General features: G+C 40.0%; 1 protein-coding gene across 2 annotated transcripts in view; it reads left to right on the forward strand.

The window, feature by feature from the left end:
* The window catches only part of SLC39A8 (solute carrier family 39 member 8), an 84051-nt gene that overhangs the window by 15493 nt on the left and 42683 nt on the right, over positions 1-25875 (forward strand). For both annotated transcript variants that reach the window (XM_055434143.2, XM_055434144.2), the window contains exons 3-6: positions 15020-15182; positions 22437-22606; positions 25084-25206; positions 25687-25854. In XM_055434143.2, coding sequence (XP_055290118.2) covers positions 15020-15182; positions 22437-22606; positions 25084-25206; positions 25687-25854 — 624 coding nt within the window. The remainder of the gene's footprint in view (positions 1-15019; positions 15183-22436; positions 22607-25083; positions 25207-25686; positions 25855-25875) is intronic.

Consider the following 25875-nt stretch of genomic DNA (forward strand, 5'->3'; position numbering starts at 1 on the left):
TTCCAATGAATATTCAGGACTCATTTCCTTTAGGATGGACTGGTTTGATCTTCTTGCAGCCCAAGGGACTCTCAAGAGTCTTCTCCAACACCACAGTTCAGAAGCATCAGTTCTTCAGCACTCAGCTTTCTTTATAGTCCAACTCTCACATCCACACATGACCACTGGAAAAACCATAGCCTTGACTAGACAAACCTTTGTTGGCAAAGTAATGTCTCTGCTTTTTAATATGCTGTCTAGGTTGGTCATAACTTTTCTTCCAAGGAGCAAGCGTCTTTTAATTTCATGGCTGCAGTTACCATCTGCAGTGATTTTGGAGTCCAAGGAAATAGTCTATCACTGTTTCCATTGTTTCCCCATCTATTTGCCAAGAAGTGATGGGACCAGATGCCATGATTTTAGTTTTTGAAGGTTGAGTTTTAAGTTAGCTTTTTCACTCTTTCACTTTCATCAAGAGGCTCTTCAGTTCCTCTTCACTTTCTGCCATATGGTTGGTGTCATCTGGAAATATGAGGTTATTGATATCTAACCTAGTTACTAGCATAACCTAGTAACTAGCATAGTGTCTAGCATATAGTTGGTATTCAGGTAATACCATTCATTTATTAAATGAATGAATAACTTCAGCTTTTTACAATAAATTTTCTGCCAATATAGTTTTTAAAATTATTTCAGTCAACCTAGATGTCTCATTTAGTTAAACATAAACCAGCAATCCATTTATTTGATGCAGACAAATTAATAAAAAAATAGTAGAAAATAAACTATGTTAAAATTCACCCACATGTCATATTAATAGAAGGAAATAATAAAGTCTTTATTCCTTCCAATTTTTGAAATTTCTAGAGTTTTTTGGTCATGATTTAGACTCAGATTTTCTCCATAGCCTATAGCTGTAATTTTTAGGACAACTTGTAAACACTGATGTCAATATTAGTTTATTTGTGGTTATCAAATCCCTACTGAGATGATGCTGGGAAAGTTTCAAAGAATGAGCAAAGCAACTTATGTCTAGAAAAATCTGAGTCTTCAGAATTCCTGGTAAATGTCTCAGGTTATCACTTTGTATTTTTCAGAATTAATATTCAGACACTATGTATTAGTCTCTGATCTTTCATTCACTTCCCTTCCCATAATCTATCATGTCAGTGATTGTTATAAGTTGAGTGTCTTCTGTGTCTGAAGCTTTGCTAGAAGTTGAGGGAGATAAGAAATAACACATCCTTCCTCTCTAGATGTTCATGATCTTATTAAAGAGATACTCATTTTCATGAACAGGTGGCAGTACAAGGAAGCACACAATAAGTACTGAATGTGTAAATTCTGAGAGTGGGGGAGTCTGGGAGCATAGAAATATTAAGCAGAGGCAGTGGGGGCCAAATGTAGGACAGATAGAGGCTGGATACTTTGAGAGGATGCATCTCAGAATTCTAAGTAGGAATCTTAGGGCAGGCAAAGTCACAGTGAATGTAAAACACATGACATTAGAACTGCTTGGTTAAAATAGAGAATTTAAGTATGCTTTTGGAGGAGGGCAAAGGGAGGAAGGAAGGTTGGAGACAGATAATTTTTCAGTCTTAGGTCTTTAGACTCTTGACAGAAGGAAAAGTGTTTGGTTTTGGTGTGTATGAAGGGGCTTAGTTTGAGCAGAAGAGTGATAATGCCAACATTTCAGTAGAGATAGTCTTGTGTGTAGGAGAGGGGTAAAGATAAACAGGATGAGAGATTGATGGAATAAGATTGGTTAGAATTTCCTAACTTGTCAGTTAAGTGGTATGTCTGTTGTTCTTATGCCCAAGACCAAAACTTTTGGTCCCAGGATCCTTTATGGTCTTAAAAATTCATGAAGACACCAATATACTAAAATATGTGTGGATTATAGCTATTGATATTTACATCATAGAAATTAATGTTAAGAAAAATTAAAATTTATTTAATATATCAAGATTGCCAGGAGAAATATCAATAACCTCAGATATGCAGATGACACCACTTATGGCAGAAAGTGAAGGAGAACTAAAGAACCTCTTGATGAAAGTCAAAGCAAAGAGTGAAAAAGTTGGCTTAAAGCTCAACATTCAGAAAACTAAGATCATGGCATCCAGTCCCATCAGTTCATGGCAAACAGATGGGGAAACAGTGGCTGACTTTATATTTTTGGGCTCCAAATCACTGCAGATGGTGACTACAGCCATGAAATTAAGACGCTTACGCCTTGGAAGAAAAGTTATGACCAACCTAGACAGCATATTAAAAAGCAGAAACATTACTTTGCCAACAAAGGTTTGTCTAGTCAAGGCTATGGTTTTTCCAGTGGTCATGTGTGGATGTGAGAGTTGGACTATAAACAAAGCTGAGTGCTGAAGAACTGATACTTTTGGACTGTGGTGTTGGAGAAGATTCTTGAGAGTCCCTTGGGCTGCAAAATCAAACCAGTCCATCCTAAAGGAAATGAGTCCTGAATATTCACTGGAAGGACTAATGCTGAAGCCAAAACTCCAATACTTTGGCCACCTGATGCAAAGAATTAACTAATTGGAAAAGACCCTTATTCGGGGAAAGATTGAAGGCAGGAGGAGAAGGGGACGACAGAGGATGAGATGGTTGGATGGCATCACTGACTTGATGGACATGAGTTTGAGTGAACTCTGGGAGTTGGTGATGGACAGGGAGGCCTGGTGTGCGTCGGACACGACTGAGCGACTGAACTGAACTGAAAAGACCTTTTGTTCTTAACAACAATCAGGAGGCCTAGGGAACTACCTCCTTGCCCTTGGAGGCAGGTTAGGATCAGGAAGTCAAGAATCCAGGTTATTTGTGCTCTGACACTACACTGGGCTTTTAGGTGAGGCAGACTTGAGAAACTGCATGGAGAATGGGGCACAGCTGAGAAACTTGTCGGTAGCCGTGGTCAAGTCAGAAAATTCTGTAAACCTCTTTTAAAGAGTGTATCAAAGCTTTTAAAATTTCTTTTTCTTTAGTAAAAATTAAAAGAAAAAAAATCAGTATGTCTTAATTGTATTTGGAAGAACCTGGAAAAAGATTTAAAAACCCGAATCATTTGACTTTATTTTCCTCATTGAAATTCAAATACGTATATGTTGTCTAAAATGCTGGCAAACATAGAGAAGCAGAAAGGAAAAAACAAAAAAATCGCCCATAATTTAAGTACCCAGAGATAAAAATGTTAACATTGTGAGGCATGTATCTCTGGATTTTATTTAATTTGGTTTATAGCAGTGGTATTACTATTATTATTTTTTTGCAGTGGTATCATTTTATACACATTGTTTTGTAGTAATCTGCTTTTTCCCCTTAAAGTGAAAGTGAAAGTCACTCAATCGTGTCCGACTCTGCCACCCCATGGACTGTAGCCCACCAGGCTGCTCTGTGCATGGGGTTCTCAAGGCAAGAATACTGGAATGGATTGCTATTTCCTTCTCCAGGGGATCTTCCTCAGGGATTGAACCTGCGTTGAACCTTCCCCAGGGTCTCCTGCTTTGAAGGCAGATTCTTTACTGTCTCTTTCTCCTTTAAATAATATATCCAGGAAAGGGTCTTTCTGTCTTCTCTAAAGGAAGAGCTTTGAGAGCACCGCTGAGCATGCACACACGTGCGTGTGTATGTACATGTGTGTACCTCATGGGAGGGGAGTGCTCCAGTACCATCATGGCTTCAGCAAGAAAACCTTCAGGGAAAATAGAAGCACAAATCTTGGGGAAACAGAGTTGGGAATCACTTGATTAGCCACTTACACCTTAGATCATCCTTCTAGAATGTTCTCAAGCTTTAGAAAACTCTTTTATCATGGTGAAATAATCATGACTAAACTTTAAAGAGGAAATTAAGAGGGGGAAAAGTTCAAGAGAAGGTTGGTAGAGGGTGACTGAGCACATACTCATGCTGTGCAATATCAAGTCGGCTTGGAAGTAATATGGAGTTCCTTGTAACTGCGGTTGGGCAGTTCCATTTTTGTGTCATAAACAAACCTGGAAGTGATGTCTACAGTTACTCCCACTTTAAGGCTTCCAGTACCAGCATGGACCATTAGAATCACCAGTTCCCGGCTGTTGTGTGGTCACCCCTGAAGGGGAAAGTTAATTGAACAGTTCACTGTTTTCAAGGTCAAAAAAGGCCTCCCAATTGTTAAACTCAAATCACCTTTTTAAACTTTAAATATTTAAATTGTGCTCTTGGGATCTTTGGCCAGTTGCCATAATATTTGAAGCATTCTTGTGTGTACTTCATCTTCTATACTTCTTTTCCTTTTTTCATAACTTTAAGTAACTACTATGAAAAGCCAGTTTGACAATTGGTTTTAAAAACTGCTGTGAAGACAGGTGAGGAGTTCATTCATTCATTTACTACATTCATGCAACAAGTATTTGCTGATCCTTGCTGTGTGTCAGTCACACGGTATTAATGTTGTTAGTAATAGCAATAGTTAATACAGTACTAAGATATGTGCTCAAGGATTCCAGAGGTTTCTTTCCCATTAAATATTTATTTTAGATCTTCATCTTTTCCTCTTCCTGATACATTCCTAACAATCTGAGACCAGTGTTCCTGGTCTTGCCATCTTATGTTTATACGATGGTAGCTTAGGTGCGTGAATCAATAAGCTGGCTTCTCTGCTTGAACTGTAAGAATACTGGGTTTAAAGCAGTGATAGGGAAGCAAAGCAAAGAATACCCACTTCTGGATATTCTAGGTTTGATGATCGTGTTGCATGGGTGTGTCATGGCTACATCAGCAGCTGTGGACATGTGGTGGAGGGTGTTGTGCCAGGTCAGGGCTGTCTGTCTCTTCAGTGTGGCTGTTGGACCTGCCCAGCCACACTGGGTGTTTGCGGTGGTGAGCTTCTTGGAGGCTGATGGGCAATAACGAAGGCTTATTGTAAGGGCAAAAGTCATGACCCTCTTCCATGTCCCTCTTAATTCTCATCATGGTAAGAAAACTTGACTGATGTCTGAATTTGGCTGATGTTTATTTTTGAGGTCTCTCTTTGGATAGGATGCTAAATATGGTCTAAGAGTAATTTAGCTTGATGATTCAAGTCACTGTAAGTCACATTTATACACTATTTATAAGTGTATAAATACATTCCTTGATGGGTCTAAATAGTTCTTTCTTTCATTGTTTGTGTTCTTTTCCGTGTTCAGCCCACCTAAACGTAGGAGACACAGGAAGGCGTTGGTTTGAATTTTAAGTTGTTTGATCTTGGACAATTTACCTTTCTAAGACATGATTTCTGTATCCCAGATTTCTCTTGAAATCTACTTTAGTATGGTGGCTGATGTGGGTTTTAAAATAGATTATACATTTATCTTAAGCATAGAGCTTTTATGTACTGGCCAGAATTCCTATAATAACTATTTTTTGTAAAATTCATTTGTCAAGTAATCACATAGTTACTTACATTACTGAGTTCTGCTTTATGTGAGTTTTTTTGACCTAAGTCTTATCTTCCAGCCATCAGAAGCACTGAACTAACATTTCAGATACAGCAAATGTATCTCCTCCTCCAAGAAGCCTTCCGTGACCTCTTCCCTCATAAGACTTTGCATGTGTCTTTATTATTATATCAATTTAGAACAAATAATTGTTATAGTTATCTGTGAAAGTGAAAGTGTTAGTCACTCAGTCATCTCTTACTCTTTGCGATCCCATGGACTGTAGCCTGTTAGGCTCCTCTGTCCATGGAATTCTCCAGGCAAGAATACTGGAGTGGGTTGCCATTCCCTTCTCCAGGGGATCTTCCTGACCCAGGGATCGAACCCAGCTCTCCTGTACTGCAGGCATATTCTTTACTGTCTGAGCCTCTAGGGAAGCCCATGGTTATCCATCTCTATGTTTTGTTTACTGAATGGTGAGCTTATTGAAGATGGAACCATGTCTTATCTTCAGCACCTACCAGAATGCTTGGCCCAGAGGAGTTTGATCAACCTGTGACTGATAAATGAATAAATGAAAGTGATGGAGAAGTGGAAGTGGCTTTTATGAGAGCAGAATAGATTCAAAGTTTACATGGATTCTTATGCAGCCTCTTAACTGTGACATCTCTTCAAAGAACAAGAGACCTGTCATTCTTCTGGGGAATGGGGAGATAGATTACACGACTTTCCTCTCAGCTGTATGTGTGGCAAATTCCAGAAGGCTAGGTGTAGTTCTTACTGAAAAACAACAGTTGGTACAGAGCAGAACAGGGTGGAAAAGTTGCTAAGAGAAAAGAAGGTAGATAGGGCTCTTTCAGACTTGAATTCTAACCCCAGTTCTACCTCTGGCTCCCTTTGGGACTTTCTAATTAAATTTAAAGTTTGTGTGGCTCAGTTACTTGACAACATGGAAAAACTGACTAAACTTGATGTTGCATTCTAGTTTTGATTATCACGGAGTCTAAATGTGTTAGAAGGCCCTTACTCTCCTTGATTTGAGAGCTCAGCTGCACCTATAGCAGGGTCCTTGTTCAGAATATGAGCTGCTCAACTTCCACAGAATCACAGTCTGTGCAAAACAGAATCTGAAACCACCTCTGGGGTGACTCCTGAATGGGATGATGTTTCATTTTTGGTGTAGTGTGAAAGCCTAGGCTTAATGTGTGCAGGATCAGATGGTCCTATTGCTTTGTATTATTTAGTGGATGCCGTTTGACTAAACAGCCAAGTAGAGATGAGAACCCATGTGTTGGGAAAAGGAAGAAGGATGGAGAAGCTTATTTATTTTTTGCTTTCAGTCAGGTTCTGATGTACCAGGAGCTTTCCTTTGCTAGCTTTAAAAGTATCTTTTGTTTTTGTTTTTTTTTGTTCATCATGGATTTTTTTTGCATTGATTTTTATCTAGTTTTTTGGCCACATCCTAAAGTATATGGGATCTTAGTTCCCCAACCAGGGATCAAACCGGTGCCTCCTGCAGTGGAAGTTTAGAGTCTTAACAGCTGGACTGCCAGAGAAGTCCCCAAAGTGTCTTTTAAATAATTACTTTGAGTATCAGTTAGGAGTCTTTCATTTGTAAGTAAAAGAAACTTAAGTGAAATTAGCTTTAGTCAAAAAAGAAATTCATTGACTTAGGTAATCAAGGAGTCAAGAGGGGCAGAACCAGCCTTAGGCGCAGATGTGTCCAGGAGACTAGTGATCGTACTGGATACCTGCCTTTCTCTGCTTATTAGTTCACCTTCATTCATGTGATGGGAAAGTGGCCAAAGGGACCCATAGGCAGTCTGTGGGTCCCTTTGGCCACTTTGCCACTACAGCAATCCTAGTGGAAGAAAATTTCTTCAGTGGCTCCACCAGAGAGTGGACAAGTCTGGGTCCTATATTCCCTGATCAGTCACAGATACATCACGTAGAGGGAAGCTCCCATCCCAGGCAGGTGAGCTGTTCTTGGATAATGGAGAAGGGATCTCAGACAGGCAAAAGCAATTCACTGGCCTTAATTATTTCTCGTGTTTTGGGCTTATCTTGCTCTGTCTTCCACTTCCACTGTTTCCACTGTGGGAACAGTGGAAAAACAGTGACAGGCTTTACCCTTTTGGGCTCTAAAATCACTGTAGATGGTGACTGCAGCCATGAAATTAAAAGATGCTTGCTCCTTGGAAGAAAAGTTATGACCAACCTAGACAGCATATTAAAAAGCAGAGACACAACTTCGCCAACAAAGGTACAGCTAGTCAAAGCTATGGTTTTTCCAGTGGTCATGTATGGATGTGAGAGTTGGACCATAAAGAAACTTGAGCACTGAAGAATTGATGCTTTTGAACTGTGGTGTTGGAGAAGACTCTTGAGAGTCCCTTGGACTGCAAGGAGATCCAACCAGTCCATCCTAAAGAAATCAGTCCTGGATAATCATTAGAAGGACTGATGCTGAAGCTGAAACTCTAATACTTTGGCCACCTGATGCAGAGAACTGACTCATTTGAAAAGACCCTGATGCTGGGAAAGATTGAAGGCGGGAGGAGAAGGGTATGACAGAGGATGAGATGGTTGGATGGCATCACCGACTTGGTGGACATGAGTTTGAGTGAACTCTGGGAGTTGGCGATGGTCAGGGAGGCCTGGTGTGCTGCAGTCCATGGGGTCACAAAGAGTCGGACACAACTGAGTGACTGAACTGATCTGCTTTATCTTATTCACAGACTTCCTTTCCTGCTTTTGCACAAATCGTGTATGTATTCTCAAAGCTTTTCTGTCTGTTCTGTATTCTCTGTGATGATCTCCTCTAGTCCCACTTAGCTGTTGCCTCTTTACAGAAGACAGTCACATCTTGATCTCTGGCCTCTACCTTTCCCAGAGAAAGCTCATTCATTATTTCCATCTGGTATCCCACAAGCAGGCATTGCAACTTTAAATGTCTAAAATGAAACTTGCCACCACCCTTCTGATACCTTTCTTTCCCTAGGTTCTCTAATCCCACAAGTAGCAACATTCTATTTCTACTTCCCTGGAGTTCTGACCTCAGAGTCGTTTTTGACTGTTTCCTCTGCATATTATTTCTGCTTTGTATGAACTCTCATAGTTCTTTATCATTAATCATTTTCTCTCTGGTTTTAGAGATACTGGTGTATCTGATTTATTGCTGATGAAATTATTTAAGTTTCCTGATGGAAAGTATGATGACTTTTTTTTTTTGGTACCATTTCTTTTTTGTCACCCTCCAGCATCCCCCTACCTTCAGCTTCTCCCATCACTGTAATACCCAGAATTTTTGAAGCAATAAATGCTTGTTGAGTGAAGGAAAGAATTTCTGTGATGTGTAGTACAATTATTATACTTAGTTTGGTATTGTTAAAAAAAAAGTCTGATAGTAAGGTAATAAAAACAGATTTTATTCAAGAACTATTGCAGTAGGGGAAAAGTACCTCAATATAGGAGAAGGCAATGGCACCCCACTCCAGTACTCTTGTCTGGAAAATCCCATGGACGGAAGAGCCTGGAAGGCTGCAGTCCATGGGGTCACTGAGGGTTGGACACGACTGAGCTACCTCACTTTCACTTTTCACTTTCATGCTTTGGAGAAGGAAATGGCAATCCACTCCAGTGTTCTTGCCTGGAGAATCCCAGGGACTGGGGAGCCTGGTGGGCTGCCGTCTATGGGGTCACACAGAGTCGGACACGACTGAAGTGACTTAGCAGCAACCTCAGTACAGAACGGTATTCTTCTCAGTTCTGAATACATCATAGACAAGTGGGGATTTATAGCCAGGGAGCAGCGTGGGGATCAGTGGCCGGGAAACTACTGAGAGGAAACATCAGAGGTAGAGAGGGATTTTGACTAAACAGACCCAACAGGATTTCTACTGAAGCCAGGTTAATCAGATATCAGGGTGAGGAAGGAGGAATTTCCCCAGATGTTGCGGATATTCGGATAATGTCACTGTAAACATATTTAGCAGCATTCTTGCTAAAACTGGGCAGTGCCAGCCATGCAAGGATGGATGCAAGGCTGAAGCCTAGAGGACTTAGATTGGGTGGACTGTTCGGCTCTCAGTCGTGTCTGACTCTTTGCCACCCCACGGACTGCAGCCCGCCAGGCTTCTCTGTCCATGGAATTCTCTAGGCAAGAACACTGGAGTAGATTGCCATTCCATTCTCCAGAGGAGCTTCCCAACCCTGGTCTCCTGCCTCGCACGCAGATTCTTTACCACCTGAGCTACAGGAAAGTCCAGAGGGCTTAGAAGAACCTGACTGAAGTTTAGTCAAGGAGGAGTCTGTGTATTTATCTGAGCTGTATAATCTCAAGTCTTGCCTAACTCCTTGGCACTTAGTATAAGCAGATTTCCACTGTATGAAATGTTGAGAGAGGAACTTGCCCTAATCATTCAACCTTCCCCTGTCCTCTCTTTGGACCGGTCCCCAGAATCCTTACAAAGATACGTCTGGAAGAGAAACAAAACAACTTCTCACTAGTCAGCACTGGTGGAAGGTGGAGTGGGGGAAGCAGAAGTAGAAATGTATGGAACTATCTGCTAAAATGATTTTGAATATAATTTGGGGTCTCATTAAGGAGATGCATCTAAATCCCCTGACCTCTGCCACTTATTTGGTACTTTGTGTGTATGAGACCCCTTTGAGATCGTCTTAATGTGGTAAGAGACTAGCAGGTAGAAGTTTAACTCAACATGTAGAAAACACCTTTAGGAAATAGTCAGCCCACTGTGCCTTATCGCAGCTGCTGGTTGCAGTCTGCAGCTTTTTTTGCACAAAGCTCGAAGGGCCACAGCAGACCTCAGAGTGGCAGTCTTGAGAACAGCAGTGTTGTAAGAGCAAATAGGTGGAAAGAACAGCCAGTACGGAAATGTGAAGGAGCCTGTCAAAGCACACGGAAACAGATACTCTTCAGGTTAATCACCCTGAGCTGTTTTCTGAGGAGCCCCTGTTGGTCACACCAGTTTTATAGTTCATTCATTGTTTATTTTGGAGGAGAAAGGGTGTATTTGAGAGGATGTTTGAACTTCCTCTATGGTTCTGCCGGTTCTGTTGTCACTCTGTTCTGTCCGGGCCCTGGGTGCTCATCCTGTTTAACTCTGCTCTGGAAAGCACTGCCCTTTCTTAGACAACTGCTTTCTTTGTGTCAGGTTCAACTTTGTTATTTCAAAGCACAATAAAAATCAGTATTGTTTAAAACCAAATAAGGTGCAGTATAAAGCTGTTTGCCCTCCACTTGCTGGTAGCTATTAGGTTGGTGCAAACATAATTGTGGTTTTGGACTGGGAATTTTAAATCACTATAACTAGGCTCAAACACATCTTTATTAATCAAAATAAGAATCATTCAACCAACACATTTTTGCCAATGAGAAATAGGTTTGTTTATTCCTGTAGCATAAAAATCCATGCTCTGGGGTTTAACCAACTCTTGGAAAACATATTCTGCCTCCTGCTGTTTGTGGAAGCGTTTTCTCTGCAAAAAGTTGTAGAGATGCTGGAAGAAGTGGTAGTCGGTTGGCCAGAGGTCAGGTGAATATGGCAGATGAGGCAAAACTTCGTAGCCCAATTCGTTCAACTTTTGAAGTGTTGGTTGTATAATATACGGTCAGATGTTGTCATGGAGAAGAATTGGGCCTTTTCTGTTGATCAATGCTGGCTGCATGCGTTGCGATTTTTGGTGTATCTCATTTATTTGCTGAGCATACTTCTCAGATGTAATGGTTTCACCAGGATTCAGAAAGCTCTAGTGGATCAGATGGGTAGCAGACCACCAAACAGTGACCATGACCTTCTTTTGGTGCAAGTTTGGCTTTGGGAAGTGCTTTGGAGCTGCTTCTTTGTCCAACCACTGAGCTGGTTGTCACTGGTTATCACATGCAATCCACTTTTCATTGCATGTCACAATCTGATCAAGAAATGGTTCGCTGTTGTTGCATAGAGTATGAGAAGATGACACTTCAAAATGACGATTTTTTTTTGATTTTCAGACAGCTTGTGAGGCATTCACTTATCGAGCTTTTTCACCTTTCCAGTTTGCTTCAAATGTCAAACGACTATAGAATGGTCAACATTGAGTTCTTTGGTAGCTTCTTGTGTGTTGTAAGAGGATCAGCTTTAATGATTGCTTTCAGTTGGTGGTTGTCAACTTCTGATGGCCAGCTGCGGTGCTCCTCATCTTCCAGGCTCTCATCTCGTTTGCAAAACTTGAACCACCACTGCGCTGTCTGTTCATTAGCAGTTCTTGGGCCAAATGCTTTGGTAGTGTGAGTTGTCTCTGCTGCTTTATTACCCATTTTTGAACTCAAATAAGAAAATGACTTGGATTTGTTTTTTGTCTAACATCATTTCCATAGTCTAAAATAAATACAAAATAAACAGCAAGCCATAAGTCATTGGCAAAAAAACATAAAGTGAGAAATCTGCATTAAAGTGCTATATAACATAATCACATTTATTTAAGAATGTATTCCCATATCAAATGTCAAATTTCAACAATGCAAAAACTGCAATTACTTTTGCAACAACTGCAAGGAGATACAACCAGTCCATTCTAAAGGAGATCAATCCTGGGTGTTCATTGGAAGGACTGATGCTAAAGCTGAAACTCCAATACTTTGGCCACCTCATGAGACGAGTTGACTCACTGGAAAAGACTGATGCTGGGAAGGATTGGGGGCAGGAGGAGAAGGGGATGACAGAGAATGAGATGGCTGGATGGCATCACCAACTCTATGGACATGAGTTTGAGTGAATTCCGGGAGTTGGTGATGGACAGGGAGGCCTGGCGTGCTGTGATTCATGGGGTCGCGGAGAGTCGGACACAACTGAGCGACTGAACTGAACTGAATATTTAATTAATCAATTAATTTTCACTCATAACTTCACTCCTTTATTTTTATTTTTTAAAATTAAAATATAGTTGACATACAATATTATGTTAGTTTTAGGTGATTAGATTATGTTAGATTATATTAGATTATGTTAGTTTTGGTGATTAGAAATTTGTAGGCATTGTGAAGTGATAAGTAGTAACCATCTATCCCCACACAAAATTATGACAGTATTATTGACCATGTTCCTTATGCTGTATATTACAACTCTATGGCTTATTTATTTTATAACTGGAGGTTTTTATCTCTTAATCCCCTACACCTACTTTGTCCCCCCTCCCCCCACTCTTTTCTGGCAGTCACTGTTTGTTTTCTGAAATAGATAGCCACTTTAAATGAAGCAGGCCTGCCATTAATTCAGTTTTGTCACACTGTTAGTAGTCCTCATTCTAAAATCAAGAAGCAAAGCTTGAGTTTTGTTGTCTCACTACCTTTTTGTTCTTTCAGCACAGATCATCAAGACTCTCAGCTATCTCACAGTATTGATTTATATTCTTGACTGCATTTTTAAAAAACTGTGTAGGAGAGTATCTTTAATGATGTACAATGGACAGTCTGGCATCCATAAGGATAGTGACTTTAAAACTCTTGACTGCCATTTATATTAAGAAATGAACTTTATATTGTGGTCCAGTATCTATGTGTCTGGTATGTATAAAGCGTAACTGAAGCAAAAGTTTGACTAAGCAATACTTACTCTTGTTTTATGCGATACACTCTGCAGTTTCTATGATATTGTTTTTTACTTACTTACAAAATGCTGACTCTCATGTTGTAAGTGGATTTCCTGATCCATGAATGCGTCACATCAGAGTCTAAAAGGAACTGTTTAGCAGTCATCAAGTTTTAGGAAGTCTTAGATTGTGAATTCTGAGAAGACTTTGAACATTATCTATACACAGCTTCCCCTTTTCCTCCTATTTTGGAGGAATTTCCTTGCAGGGAAACAGTGCAGCTTTGTGTTTCTACTTCTACACCTATTTATTTCTGGAATCATGCAATGGGGCAATTGAGCCACATGGACTCTTATTGTTTTTTTGGCTGTGCCTTGGAACTTGCCAAATCTTAGTTCCCTAAAGAGGGGTTGAAACCAGGCCTTAGGCAATTCAAAGTGTGGAATCCTAACCACAGGACTGCCAGGGAGTTCCCTGGTCTCTGTAATGTTTGAGCCTTGCAATTATACTGCTAGGTGTCTTCATGGTAATGAATAAACCGTACCCACTTTCTCTCCCCTGGTTGGCCATCAAGCTATTTTTCTCCCTCCATTAGTTCATTATCCCCTATTCTTGACCTTAGGAAAGAGCATTGAGTGTATCGTCACCTCTTCTAGGGATGGCACACAGTTCTCACTGTCATGAAACCAAAGGAGAGTTTGGGTTGAATAAAGAACAACTTTAGGCACATACTTCAACATTAAAAGTTGTCTGAATGTGCATTTTCTTTAAGGCAATTGAAGTCTTAGCATTTGGCAACTTCATACATTTTGTAGAGGGTTAGGACTTCAGTAGGGCTTCCCCAGTGGCTCAGTGGTAATGAATTCACCTGCAATGCAGGAGACCCTGAGAGACTAGTTCCATCCTTGGGTCGGGAAGATCCCCTGGAGTGGGAAATGGCAACCCATTCCAGTAATTTTGCCTGGAAAATCCCATGGACAGAGGAGCCTGGCGGGTTGCAGTCCATAGGGTTAAAAAGAGTCGGACACGACTGAGCGACTAAACAACAACAACACAGGGCTTCTATATATATATTTGGGGAGGACTCAATCCAGTCCAGAGAACAAAGCTAAAGTCTTCGTGCGGCTTAGACATTGGCTGAAGTATGTGAAGAAATGTTCTTTGCACTTATTAGAGATATAATTTTTTTTATTTGAGTAAATGGGTATTTTTAATGCTCTGTAATCTTTACAACATTTATTAGCAGTAGTAACACATTTAATTTCTTTTATATTCATCTTAATAATGCAAGTATATAGAAGAAAGTTTACAGTTAAAATATACCTGAGTAAACTGATACTTTAAAAAAGTTATTTCTGAAGAGAATTTTTTCTAATGCGGATTCTATTCCTTATTAATAGTTAAATGAATTACTAAACAGCCTCGCACCATTTTCAAAACTTTCTATGATGTAGAAAAGCTACCGACCACCACTGAGAATAATAGATATTTTAGCAAACAATGATTTGTTCTAAAGACATGTTTTGAAACAACTTTTACATATTAAGATTCTTATTGTTTTAGTCTAGGATGGACGAATTTCTTAATCACGAAATTATAAGGGAACCAGTTGTGTTTTGTCTATAAGCAGTGCTATACAGAGCCACTTCAGTAACCTCCATGAAATACCTATTTGAACTAAAAAACAGAGATGGAAGACTGAGGATATAAAATTGTTTTAGTGCTCTTTGTGTGAATTATTTCACTGTTAATATTTTTAAAATCCTGGAAATCCCCAAACTTCTTATATTTTGGCTGCTATAGATAGACGGTTGATCAATAAAATCTTTTTTTTGCATTTTTCTAGTTTCTAGCCTTAAAGAGGTGTGATTTGCTTCACGGTTATAGAGAGGTCTGTACATTTTTACAGTCGGCTTGTGTAAAAAGTAATGTTGAGTGTCTAGAGAAAATGTTTTGTATCTCTTTATGGATCTTTGCTTGCAGACTTTTGTGATGTTGACACATATGTGTTTACTTTGTTTCTTCTATTTCAGTGTTTATCAGCTGAAGAGATCTTTTCCCTTCATGGCTTTTCAAACGTGACCCAGATCACCAGCTCAAACTTCTCTGTCATCTGTCCAGCAGTCTTACAGCAACTGAACTTTCACCCTTGCAAGGATAGGCTCACACACAAAACAAAACCAAGTCTTTCAGAGGGTATGTTGGAAGCTTTTTTCTCATTTGTTGGAAAAATCTGTGGGCTAGTCTGAAATGAAATCAAGATACTTCTCCTTTATTGCTCTGAATCAATCTGCACAGAATCCTTTGGTTAAAGAAAAAAACACAACAAACAACTTACATTCTGGAAATTTTTCAGAATACGCATAATTAGAACTCACTTATGCCTCAAAGTTATGCTCTTCTATTTATGAAGTCGAAGTTTTACTTGGTACCAATTGAAAATTTTATAAAATTTGGTCTAATTTTAAACAATATACGTTTTATGCTGTGTACATTGGGTGGCACATTACACTATTTGCATTCACTATTTGGGTCATAATTGATCCTTTTCCATTACCTTGTGCTTATCATATTATTTTAAAACCTGTCAATTTATCTGTCACTGTCAGGAAAGGGGAAAGGGAGCTAGTATGATTCTCAATTAAATCTTAAGGTACTGAGTTATTTTACTGCTTTGATTTTAAAAAATGAAAGAAAATGCCACTGACTATTTTAAGAGCCTATAGTAGTGTTGCCATAGATTATTGCATTAAAAAACAATTGTAAAGAAATTTTAAAATATAAGCGAGTATATTCTTACTATGTAGTTCACATACTTAATTAAATGTGTGGAAGAATTCTTTCATCAGTGAGATAAAACAACTGTTGAAGGGCTGTTCGCTAACTCTACAATTTCATGGTATTCTTTGATTGTTACCTGCCCCACATGAGTATTTTAATTCTCTTTTGTTTTGTTCCTTTATTTTCTGTTTATTAAGGATTACTGAGGGGAGGGAGAGGGTCATGTCTAGATCTTCTCTGGGGGGACAGAATTCTTGGTCCAGGGAATATCAGCATAAGCTTGGGGATGATCTTGGCATGTGCTTATGTATTATACATCAGTGAGAAAGCATGCATGTCTGGGCACAGTGAGCAGGAAGCAGAGTAGAAGTAGATGGTAGCCAGAGGCCAGACAGGGAGGGCTTGTAGGGTGTGGTAAACTGATTGTATTTTGTTCTGAATGTGGTATGAAGACACTGTAGGGTTCTAAACAAGAGGGTGATATGATTTTATTTGGATTTGTAAAAGATTATTCTACTTGCAGTTTGAAGAATAAGTTGTTATGGGGCAAGAGTAGAAGCAAGGAAATGGACCAGGGGTGGGGGGCTTAACCTGATGAGGGCTTGGTCTAAGGTGGGAGAGGAGAAGTGAGGAGATATGGTGAGATTCAGGATGGATTTCAGTGAGGCTTCCCCAATGACTCGATGGCTCAACAGTAAAGAATTGGCCTGCAGTGCGGGGACGCAGGAGACGTGGGTTCCATCCCTAGGTCCTCAAGCTCCCCTGAAGGAGGAAATGGCAGCTCACTCCAGTATTCTCCCAGGAAAATATCCCAGTCCCTGAGGTCACAAAGAGTCAGATGACTGATCGTAAAAGCATGTGGGCACTCAGGGTGGACTTTGGCAATGGTGCTAATGTGGTTTGCCCTCTGCACTGGATGTGTGAGAGGGAAAGATGAACGAAATTTGAGGCAGAGAAACTGTATAAATGGTTGCACCTGTATCCTGGGGTGGACAAGACTGGGGAGGCGCACTTTGTTGTGGAGGAAGCGAGTGGTGAGGACCAAGCATGTGTTTTTGATGTGATCAGCGTGAGCTGTTGATGGAGACCCACAAGCGGCAATGTCCAGTAGACAGTGGATGCACACGTCCAGAGACTAGGTTGAGGCTGGAGATTTGTCGTCCTCGTGGTCTTCGGAGCCACTGGTCTGAGTGAGCACATCTAACGCGGATATAGACAGAGGCGTAAAGAGATTGAGAACACAGAGTGAAAATGGAGGAGAAAAGGGAAGCCTCAACAAAGGAAGTGCCTGTTTCTACTAACTTTTGGATTCCTTTGTGTACATATGAGTAACAGGGATAACAATGAAGGCAAAAATAATGATCATAGCCAACTTTTATGTAGTGCTTACTGTAACAGCTACTTTTCCAAATTCTTTTATATGTTAATTCATCTTTGGACAACTACATGATGAAGGAACAGCTATTCCCATTCTACAGCCTAGGAAACTGAGACACAGTTCAAAATCATTTGCTCAAGATTGCAGAGCCTGTCGCTGTGCTTCATCTATAAACTGGAGATAGTAATAGTACTTTCCTTATAGAATTGTTGGCAAGTTAGCATATGCAAGTACCTAGAACAGTGCCTGGCAGAAACTAGGAAGAACGTGCCTTCACTCTTCTTACACACGTGCTCAGAGGCTGACTCCATTCCTTGGCCCCCATGTAAGACTATTCTTTTCTAACAAAGAAATGATTTTTTAAATAATTAAATGCCCTGGATTCTTTATATAACAGTTTACTTAATACAGAGACAATTTTGAGCTCATTCAAGGGAATGAAAAACCAAAATAAAAGCAAGCCAAAGAGTCATGACTCATTTGTAAAGACCCTGATGCTGGGAAAGATTGAAGGTGGGAGGAGAAGGGGACGACAGAGGATGAGATGGTTGGATGGCATCACTGACTCTATGGACATGAGTTTGAGTAAACTCTGGGAGTTGGTGATGGACAGGGAGGCCTGATATGCTGCTGTCCATGGGTTCTCAGAGAGTCGGACACAACTGAGCGACTGAACTGAACTGAACTGAAAGAGTCATGATACCAGGATTTTATGAGTACATTTACTCTATTTCAGTGAGCAGATAAAAGAGTTTCACATAATATGAGACCTCATATTTTGTGATTTTGAAGTTGCCTTTTATGTGCTTTATAAACTCATATTGATGCATGCAATAAACTGATGGTAAATTAAATTCTCTGGGAGATTCATTACATTTTAGCAGTAAGTTAAAGGTCCAAAGTTGCCTCATTTTTTTTTTTTATACTTACAGAATGCAATTCAATTCAAATAACAGATAAGAATAATAGTATCTTACCCTTAATAGTATCCCTGAAAATCACATTGTCCAGCTCTGTAACACAACTAATGACATAAGTCTGTGCTCTAGTGGGATTAAATGGCTTCCTTCAGGTGTAATACCTAAGGTAGGATGAGAGCCCAGGGCCCCTGACTCCTGTTTTGTTGTATAACAGTGAGCCAGTTGAACTAAAATTTATATCATGTCTACTTACTAAATTAAAAAAAAAAACAACTACATTTATCTAAGACATTAGGGACTGGGTTAAATGGTTTAATTTTGTCCTTTAAAACCTCTATGAAATAAAAGAATTAAATTAGTTTGAAAAGGTGAATCGGAGAAGGCAATGGCAACCCACTCCAGTACTTTTGCCTGGGAAATCCCATGGACGGAGGAGCCTGGTAGGCTACAGTCCATGGGGTCGCGAAGAGTCAGACATGACTGAGCGACTTCACTTTCACTTTTCACTTTCATGCACTGGAGAAGGAAATGGCAACCCACTCCAGTATTGTTGCCTGGAGAATCCCAGGAATGGGGGAGCCTGGTGGGCTGCCTTCTATGGGGTCGCACAGAGCCGGACACGACTGACGTGACTTAGCAGCAGCAGCAGCAGAAAAGGTGAAGTTCGTAGAATAGTCTTAACACATCTTGGGCATTCAGTAAATGTTAGCTGTTGTTACTAATATTCCTTGAAAATTTATTAATAATCCTTCAGAGTTCACCGAGAAGCAGAGAGAAAGGATTTTCTCTGAAACAGGTCATTAAAAGGAGTCCCATGTGTAGATGGAGAGGTTCGAGGAATATTTTTATATTAATTCGTTCTTTGGTGCTCAAGTTGAGTGGATGAATGGATCTTTTTTCCCCCTGAGTAATGTCCTAACAACGTGAAGAGAAAGCTATGCTGTGTGCCTGGAGTGTGATGGTTCACACTCCCACCGTTCCCCAGGTGGTTCCAATAAATGTGCACAGTGATAGTAACGGAGGTTAGAAACATTGGACCAGCAAGTGAACTGGTGTTTTTTGACAGAGTTCTAGGCTGTGCCTTGAAAATATGGCACTTATTAATTCTTCAAGGTATGTGTGCTATTTGCTGGGCAACATTCTAGGCTCTGAGGATGAATAAAACTTAGCCCCTGTCCTTGAAAATCTTATAATTGGTAGACAAATATGCATACATGTGTGCTAAGTCGCTTCAGTCATGTCCGACTCTTTGTGACACCATGAACTGTAGCCTGCCATGCTCCTCTGTCCATGGGATTCTCCAGGCAAGGATACTGGAATGGGTTGCCATGCCCTCCTCCAGGGGATCTTCCTGACGCAGGGATTGCTCCTGTGTCTCTTAGGTCTCCTGCATTGGCAGGTGGGTTCTTTACCACCAGTGCCACCTGGGAAGCAGACAAATATATAAGTGATAAAATGATAGTGGCACACGAGAAATGGCAGATGACCCAAATACCTTCAAAGAACTATGGGAAACTTGATGAGCAAGAGACTGCTGCCCGGAGGAGCCAGAAAGGCTTCATGGAGGAGGTCTTATTGTTGGTTTGGAGAGCCATGTGTGAGTTTGTCAGGCAATGAAGACAGAAGGGTGTTTCTAGGTAAAGAACCACAGTGAAAAGATATTCTATATATGGAAAACATTGTGTCTCCATGAAAGCCATATTGATAAGGGGGTAAATAAACAATACTGGTGAGGTTGTGTGGCAGTTTCTATGAAGGGCAGTTGCAAATAGGAACACAAGATGATCAGAATCGTGTTTTCAGATAATGAGTTCAGTGGCTGTGTCAAGTAGGGAGAGGAAGACAAGACAGAAGGCTGTCATAAGGCAGCCAGTGAAGACTGGGAGATGGCGACAGCCTGAACTCAAGGCACAGGTGATGGGATGGAGAAATGAGTGAAATATCTCAAGCAGAATTGATCGAGTTTGGTTGCTAATTGTGTTTGGAATTGACTGTGGGAAGTGAGAAATTGAAATTGATCCTGATGCTTCTGCTGTTTGTAGAAACAGTGGACAAGGGTGATGGAATAGGATAGCTCAGGGGGAAGCTGATGAGTTTAATACGTGTAGTGGCTTTGCCTCTATCTGATACTCAAGAAATCCTTTGCATTTTGATTTTTTGATTTTAGTTTCAATGTGTATATATCTTGTCTACCTGATTAGATTATAAATATTTATTGAAAGAAGGAACACATGTAGGTGAGTGATGGGATAGAAGGATGTTTGTGCTAAGGGCTACACACACAGATTATACTCTGGAGGAAAAGGTGGGGTTGAGAACTTTCTCTAAGTGGAAGTGCTGAGGGGCGTGGGTAGTATTGCATGAGGCGATAAGGTAACAAATGGGAACACGGTGGGTCTTTGGAGTCTGGTGAGATAACTGTAGGGATGGTCAGGAGTCTGGGACTGATAGGAAAGTATCTGTGGAAGATAAAGGCATGGTGGGTGCTGTGATGATCTTTGTGGTAACATTGTAGCATTTACTATCTGTCTTTTTCATATGGTGCTCAGCACAAGCTACCTTGTTTTGCTTTGTGTATATGTGTTCCTGCTAGCCTCCCCAAGCCAATGGTTCAAGCCCTTGTTGGCAGAAACCACGGTTTGGTCTACATTCTAGGCTCTGTTTGCTAGGACTGTTTATTTGTAGTTAGAATCATTAGAATAATAGTGAGCAGTCCTGCATGCAGGAAGCACAATATAAAATATTCACTGTTTTGTTGAGTCTCTTGGGCTTTTTAAAAATTAGATCACCTCTAAGGAGTAATAAAGCATATTGTTAGGGAATGTGGGTCCTGGGACTGGACTGGGTTTGAAATCTCTCATTCACATGACTCGGGCAACTTAAGTAAATTCAAATGAACTCCACGTGCCTTGGTTTTTTCAGCTGCATGAAGGAGGTAATGGTAGTACTAACCTCACAGAGATTTGTGAGGATAAAATTATTTAATACAGGTTAGTCAGTTAGCTATGAGTCGGACACGACTGAGCGACTTCACTTTCACTTTTCACTTTCATGCATTGGAGAAGGAAATGGCAGCCCACTCCAGTGTTCTTGCCTGGAGAATCCCAGGGACGGGGGAGCCTGGTGGGCTGCCCTCTATGGGGTCGCACAGAGCGGACACGACTGAAGCGACTTAGCAGCAGCAGCAGCAGTCAGTTAGCACAGTACATGGCACATGACAAGCACTCGCCAACATGTACCCCAACGATAGTGTCAACAAAAAAAAACACCCCAACATTTAAAAATGTTTTCTGGGCATTTTAAAGAAGTGACAATTCAGAGGCAGCTTTCCAATCTTTCACACTGTCCTTTGCATGCCGTGAGTGGGACCATGGGCAAAGCCAGTGTCACACAGTTCCAGGGGCTAATTTGTACTACCCTGGCTCCTGCACGGTTCACATAGGCTGTTCCTCACATTCCCATTTTGTCTTCCATCTCCTCTAGGGTAACCGAGGAGATATTGAGGCCCAAAGGTCATGCATACCATTGGCTAAATACCTTAGGATGCCGTCCAATCATTTCATTCTAAGTAATATTTATTAAGCATCACTAGAGAATCTCAGGGACGGGGGAGGCCGTCTATGGGGTCACACAGATTCGGACACAACTGAAGTGACTTAGCAGCAGCAGCAGGTTGCCTTGCTCTGGGGATGGAGATACAAAGAATGCACCCCCATCTATGTGGATAGCATATTTTCACCTTTGTTTGAGCCTGGTAGGGTGAGTTGTGCAAGGTATCCACTCTCCCCCGCTGACATATGCTCCCTTCCTGAGTGCTCATTACACTGGGGCTCCCTGGAGGCCCGGGCCGGGGGCTGAGGTGCCACCTCCCCCGAGGAGGTGCTGTCCACAGGCGCCTGCAGACAAGTGATTATGACCAGCTCAGTATCAGCAACTATGGTCATCTTGAAGCTAACCACTCCCACCCATCTCATCCCCCAATATCTTCTCCTTGAAACACACTGCCTGCATTATTTCTCTGAAAGGCTGAGTTTTAAACTGGGCTTTGAACCACAGATGAAACCAGGTAGTTTGGAGCCTGTGGGTCTTGGTTGATCACTGTGCTAGATATTCCCCAAATTCCATGTAAGCTATGAAAGTCTGTAATCCCATAATGATGACTTAGGATGGAGGAAAGCGTTGCCAGTGTTACAGTTAGTATTTATATTCTCAGTTTTCTATATAAGTTTCCTTGAAAAGATTTTGTTGTTTTAAAGAAGAAACCTATTTCAAGCCTTTAAAGAAGAAACATGTTTCAGGCTTAATGTACAATAAGATGTCATTTGCGCCTTTGCACTAATTAATTTCCACTCTTTTCCCTCTCACCCACAGTTTGGGGATATGGATTCCTGTCAGTGACAATTATTAATCTGGCATCTCTCCTCGGATTGGTTTTGACTCCATTGATAAAGAAATCTTATTTCCCTAAGATTCTGACCTATTTTGTGGGGCTGGCCATCGGGACTCTATTTTCAAATGCAATTTTCCAACTTATACCAGAGGTAAGGAGTTTGGGCTGTTTGTTTCTGTGAATAATTGTTGCTTTTAAATGTTTCAGCACTTTGTACATTTTAAGCCTCCATAATTCTTGCAGCAGTTTATGGTCTGGTTTATAGTGTTTCGGATAAGAAAAAGCTGAATCACAGCAAATGGAAAAGCTTATCCCAAGCTCTGGGGAAGTCAGTGTCAGGGAGAAAATTGATCTTCTGGGTGGCTAGCCACCAGGACGTGCTCAGACAGCCCTGGGACACCTTGGAGGGCCTTAACAACTCTATTCTGTCGCACATTCAGCAGATTTGATTTTCTGTACTTATTTATTTATTTCTGAAGAGCACACAGTATCTAATTTACTAAACATATATAACAAAATGCCTTCATATATTTACGACCGCTGTAGAAGATCAGAAGACATATTAGAAAAAGGTTGACAAACCTTTTCATTTCTTTTGGTTTTTTTTTGACTGTGGGAAAAAAAATCAATTGAGGGCCGATAAATAAATATCAGCTTATTTTTTCCTTTGATGAAATGTGTTATAGATGCCATTGCCTAGAGTTGATCAGCACATGATATATCTGTTTTACTTCAAATCTGTAGTGTGGTCTTATAGGGAAGAGAGGCAGAGGGAGGAGAATGATTAGAGGAAAAGAGATGGGAAGGAGAAAAAGACATTAATAGGAAGGAGCCACACAGGAGAACTAGAGAAATCCTTATACATGTGGATGATATTACTCCAGCCCGTGTACACACAAAGGTGGGGCTCCAAACAGAGAGAAAATAGTACCTTCAGCTCATAAGTTTTAGAAAATTATGACTATATGAAAGTGGGGCTGTAACTTCTTAAAGTCATAGTATTATTATTATATCTAGAATGGACCTACGAGAACATGTACTTCAAACCCTCAATTGCAAAAATTAAAATCTAAAATTGCAAAAATTAAAATCCAAGGAGATTAAATCACTTATAATCAGTAACATACAGGCTAACAATCAGTATAGTACAAGCTTTCTGAATAAAAACATTACATGTAATATTATACATGGACCATATTTAACATAGCATATATATTAACTCATCTGATTTGTGGGTCAAATTAAATTAAACTGATATTGTATGTGAACTGAGGATTTTACCTTTATGATTTTGAAGTTTTCTATTTTATTGAAAATGTAATAATACATAAAAATGTCTACTAGGAAAATAAGACACTTCTTCAGTAGCACTTAAAGATATGTTTTTGCCTTTCTGTGATAATTTGGGAGTTATGGATGGATGTGCTCAGAGAATTACGTAAACACTAAAGAATCTATCTTTTTAATAATAACCCCAATTTACACAATTATTCCTTTTGTGGCAAAATTGCTTCCCCTTTGTTATTTTAGTTTCATACCCTCTGTGTTAGGTATATGGAGCAGGTATTTTATGTCATTTTTGCACTGTATACATAGGTCCAGAGAAGCCACTGAAGTGAAGATGTGGCATGAGGTCTCCCCTGCAGAGACAAATGTGGGACAAGAACCCAGGTGTTTTCTGTTCTAAGTTTGTAATTCTTATCTGCTTAACTTCTTGACTCTATAATTTCAAACTCTAGCTCTTGCCCTATATTCTTTAAATGATACATTATTTCATTATCATCCTGTGTGTGTGTGTCTGTATGCCTGGTATCTTAAATTTTTTCTTCTTTGTTCTAGAGCTCAGTTCTTAATTTATCTCTGTAGGACTTACTATGGAGAAGGCAATGGCACCCCACTCCAGTACTCTTGCCTGGAAAATCCCATGGATGGAGGAGCTGCAGTCCGTGGGGTGGCTAGGAGTCAGATATGACTGAGTGACTTCACTTTCACTTTTCACTTTCACACATTGGAGAAGGAAATGGCAACCCACTCCGGTGTTCTTGCCTGGAGAACCCCAGGGACGGGGGAGCCTGGTGGGCTTCCGTCTATGGGGTCCCACAGAGTCGGACACAACTGAAGTGACTTAGCAGCAGCCGCAGCAGGACTTACTAGGATCCTCTACATTCAAGAAGATCTCTTGTGAAAACAGTAATCCAAATGAGACGCCATATTTGCTTTAAAAATTTGACTCTGGATATGAGGGAAAAATACATTACTTTTAGGAAAAGTGGGTAATCAATATCTCATTTGTCTTTATGACCTATATCTAATATTATCTTATAAATATAGGAATCAGTACTGCTTTTTTACTATGAAAACTTTACTTTTTTAGGGAAATGTTGCTGAAGATTTTATAGCTAGGAAACTATAAGGTACTCTGGGGGCTTTATTTTATAGAGTTTCCTCTGGTTATAAGACTTCGATGCCATCTCTTATAGTTTGATTATTCAAATTTCAGATTTTTGGCAGGTAAACTTTCCAGTATTACTTGAATGTGCAGGATGGACTTAGAACTGTGGTGAAAATTATATACTGAATTAAATTAAATTATTTGATCTTAAGCGTAAGCCTTTTTTTCTCCCTTAGGCATTTGGATTCAATCCTAAAGTTAACAACTATGTTGAGAAGGCAGTTGCTGTGTTTGGTGGATTTTACATACTTTTCTTTTTTGAAAGAACACTAAAGATGTTATTGAAAACGTATGGTCAGGTAAATGGACTTTATTTAAAATGTTTGATGTTTTACCCTCTAAAGTTACTTTATATAGGCATGTAAAGGAATTTTATTCTTATGATTATGTGAACAGTTCAGTTATTAGAGTTGTGAATATGAGCAGAAAGAAAAGAATCAATATATTGATAAGTATAAGAGGAACACTTAATTCTTATTGTAGAATTTGGAGTAAATACTAACAATTTAATGTCCAATAACAGGTGCACATAATTTGTTTCCTCTCATATTCATCAACATGAGAATGTATATGTACTCTAAAACATGAAAAAAAAAACAACAAAACACCACAACAGAATCTAATAAATGAGGATACATTTAAAGGGAGAGAAACTTTTTTAATCTAAAAAGATTATACTACGTTTTTCTCTTATAGATAAAAACCATTAAATTCTCTTGCCTGCATGAGCAATCTTTGTTTCTTCTTATAACATTTTCCTCTCTTGTTTTTCCATGTAGAATGATCATACCCACTTTGGAAATAATGACTTTGGCCCTCCTCAAGAAAAAACTCATCAACCTAAACCATTGCCTGCCATCAATGGTGTGACATGTTATGCAAATCCCGCTGTCACGGAGCCTAACGGGCACATCCATTTCGATAGTGTCAGCGTGGCGTCTCTACAGGTATCGTCGTTCTCTACTGCG

This window comes from Moschus berezovskii, chromosome 5 (assembly GCF_049115385.1).
Source record: "Moschus berezovskii isolate FMDL1 chromosome 5, NW_MosBer_1.0, whole genome shotgun sequence".
Lineage (NCBI taxonomy): Eukaryota > Metazoa > Chordata > Mammalia > Artiodactyla > Moschidae > Moschus > Moschus berezovskii.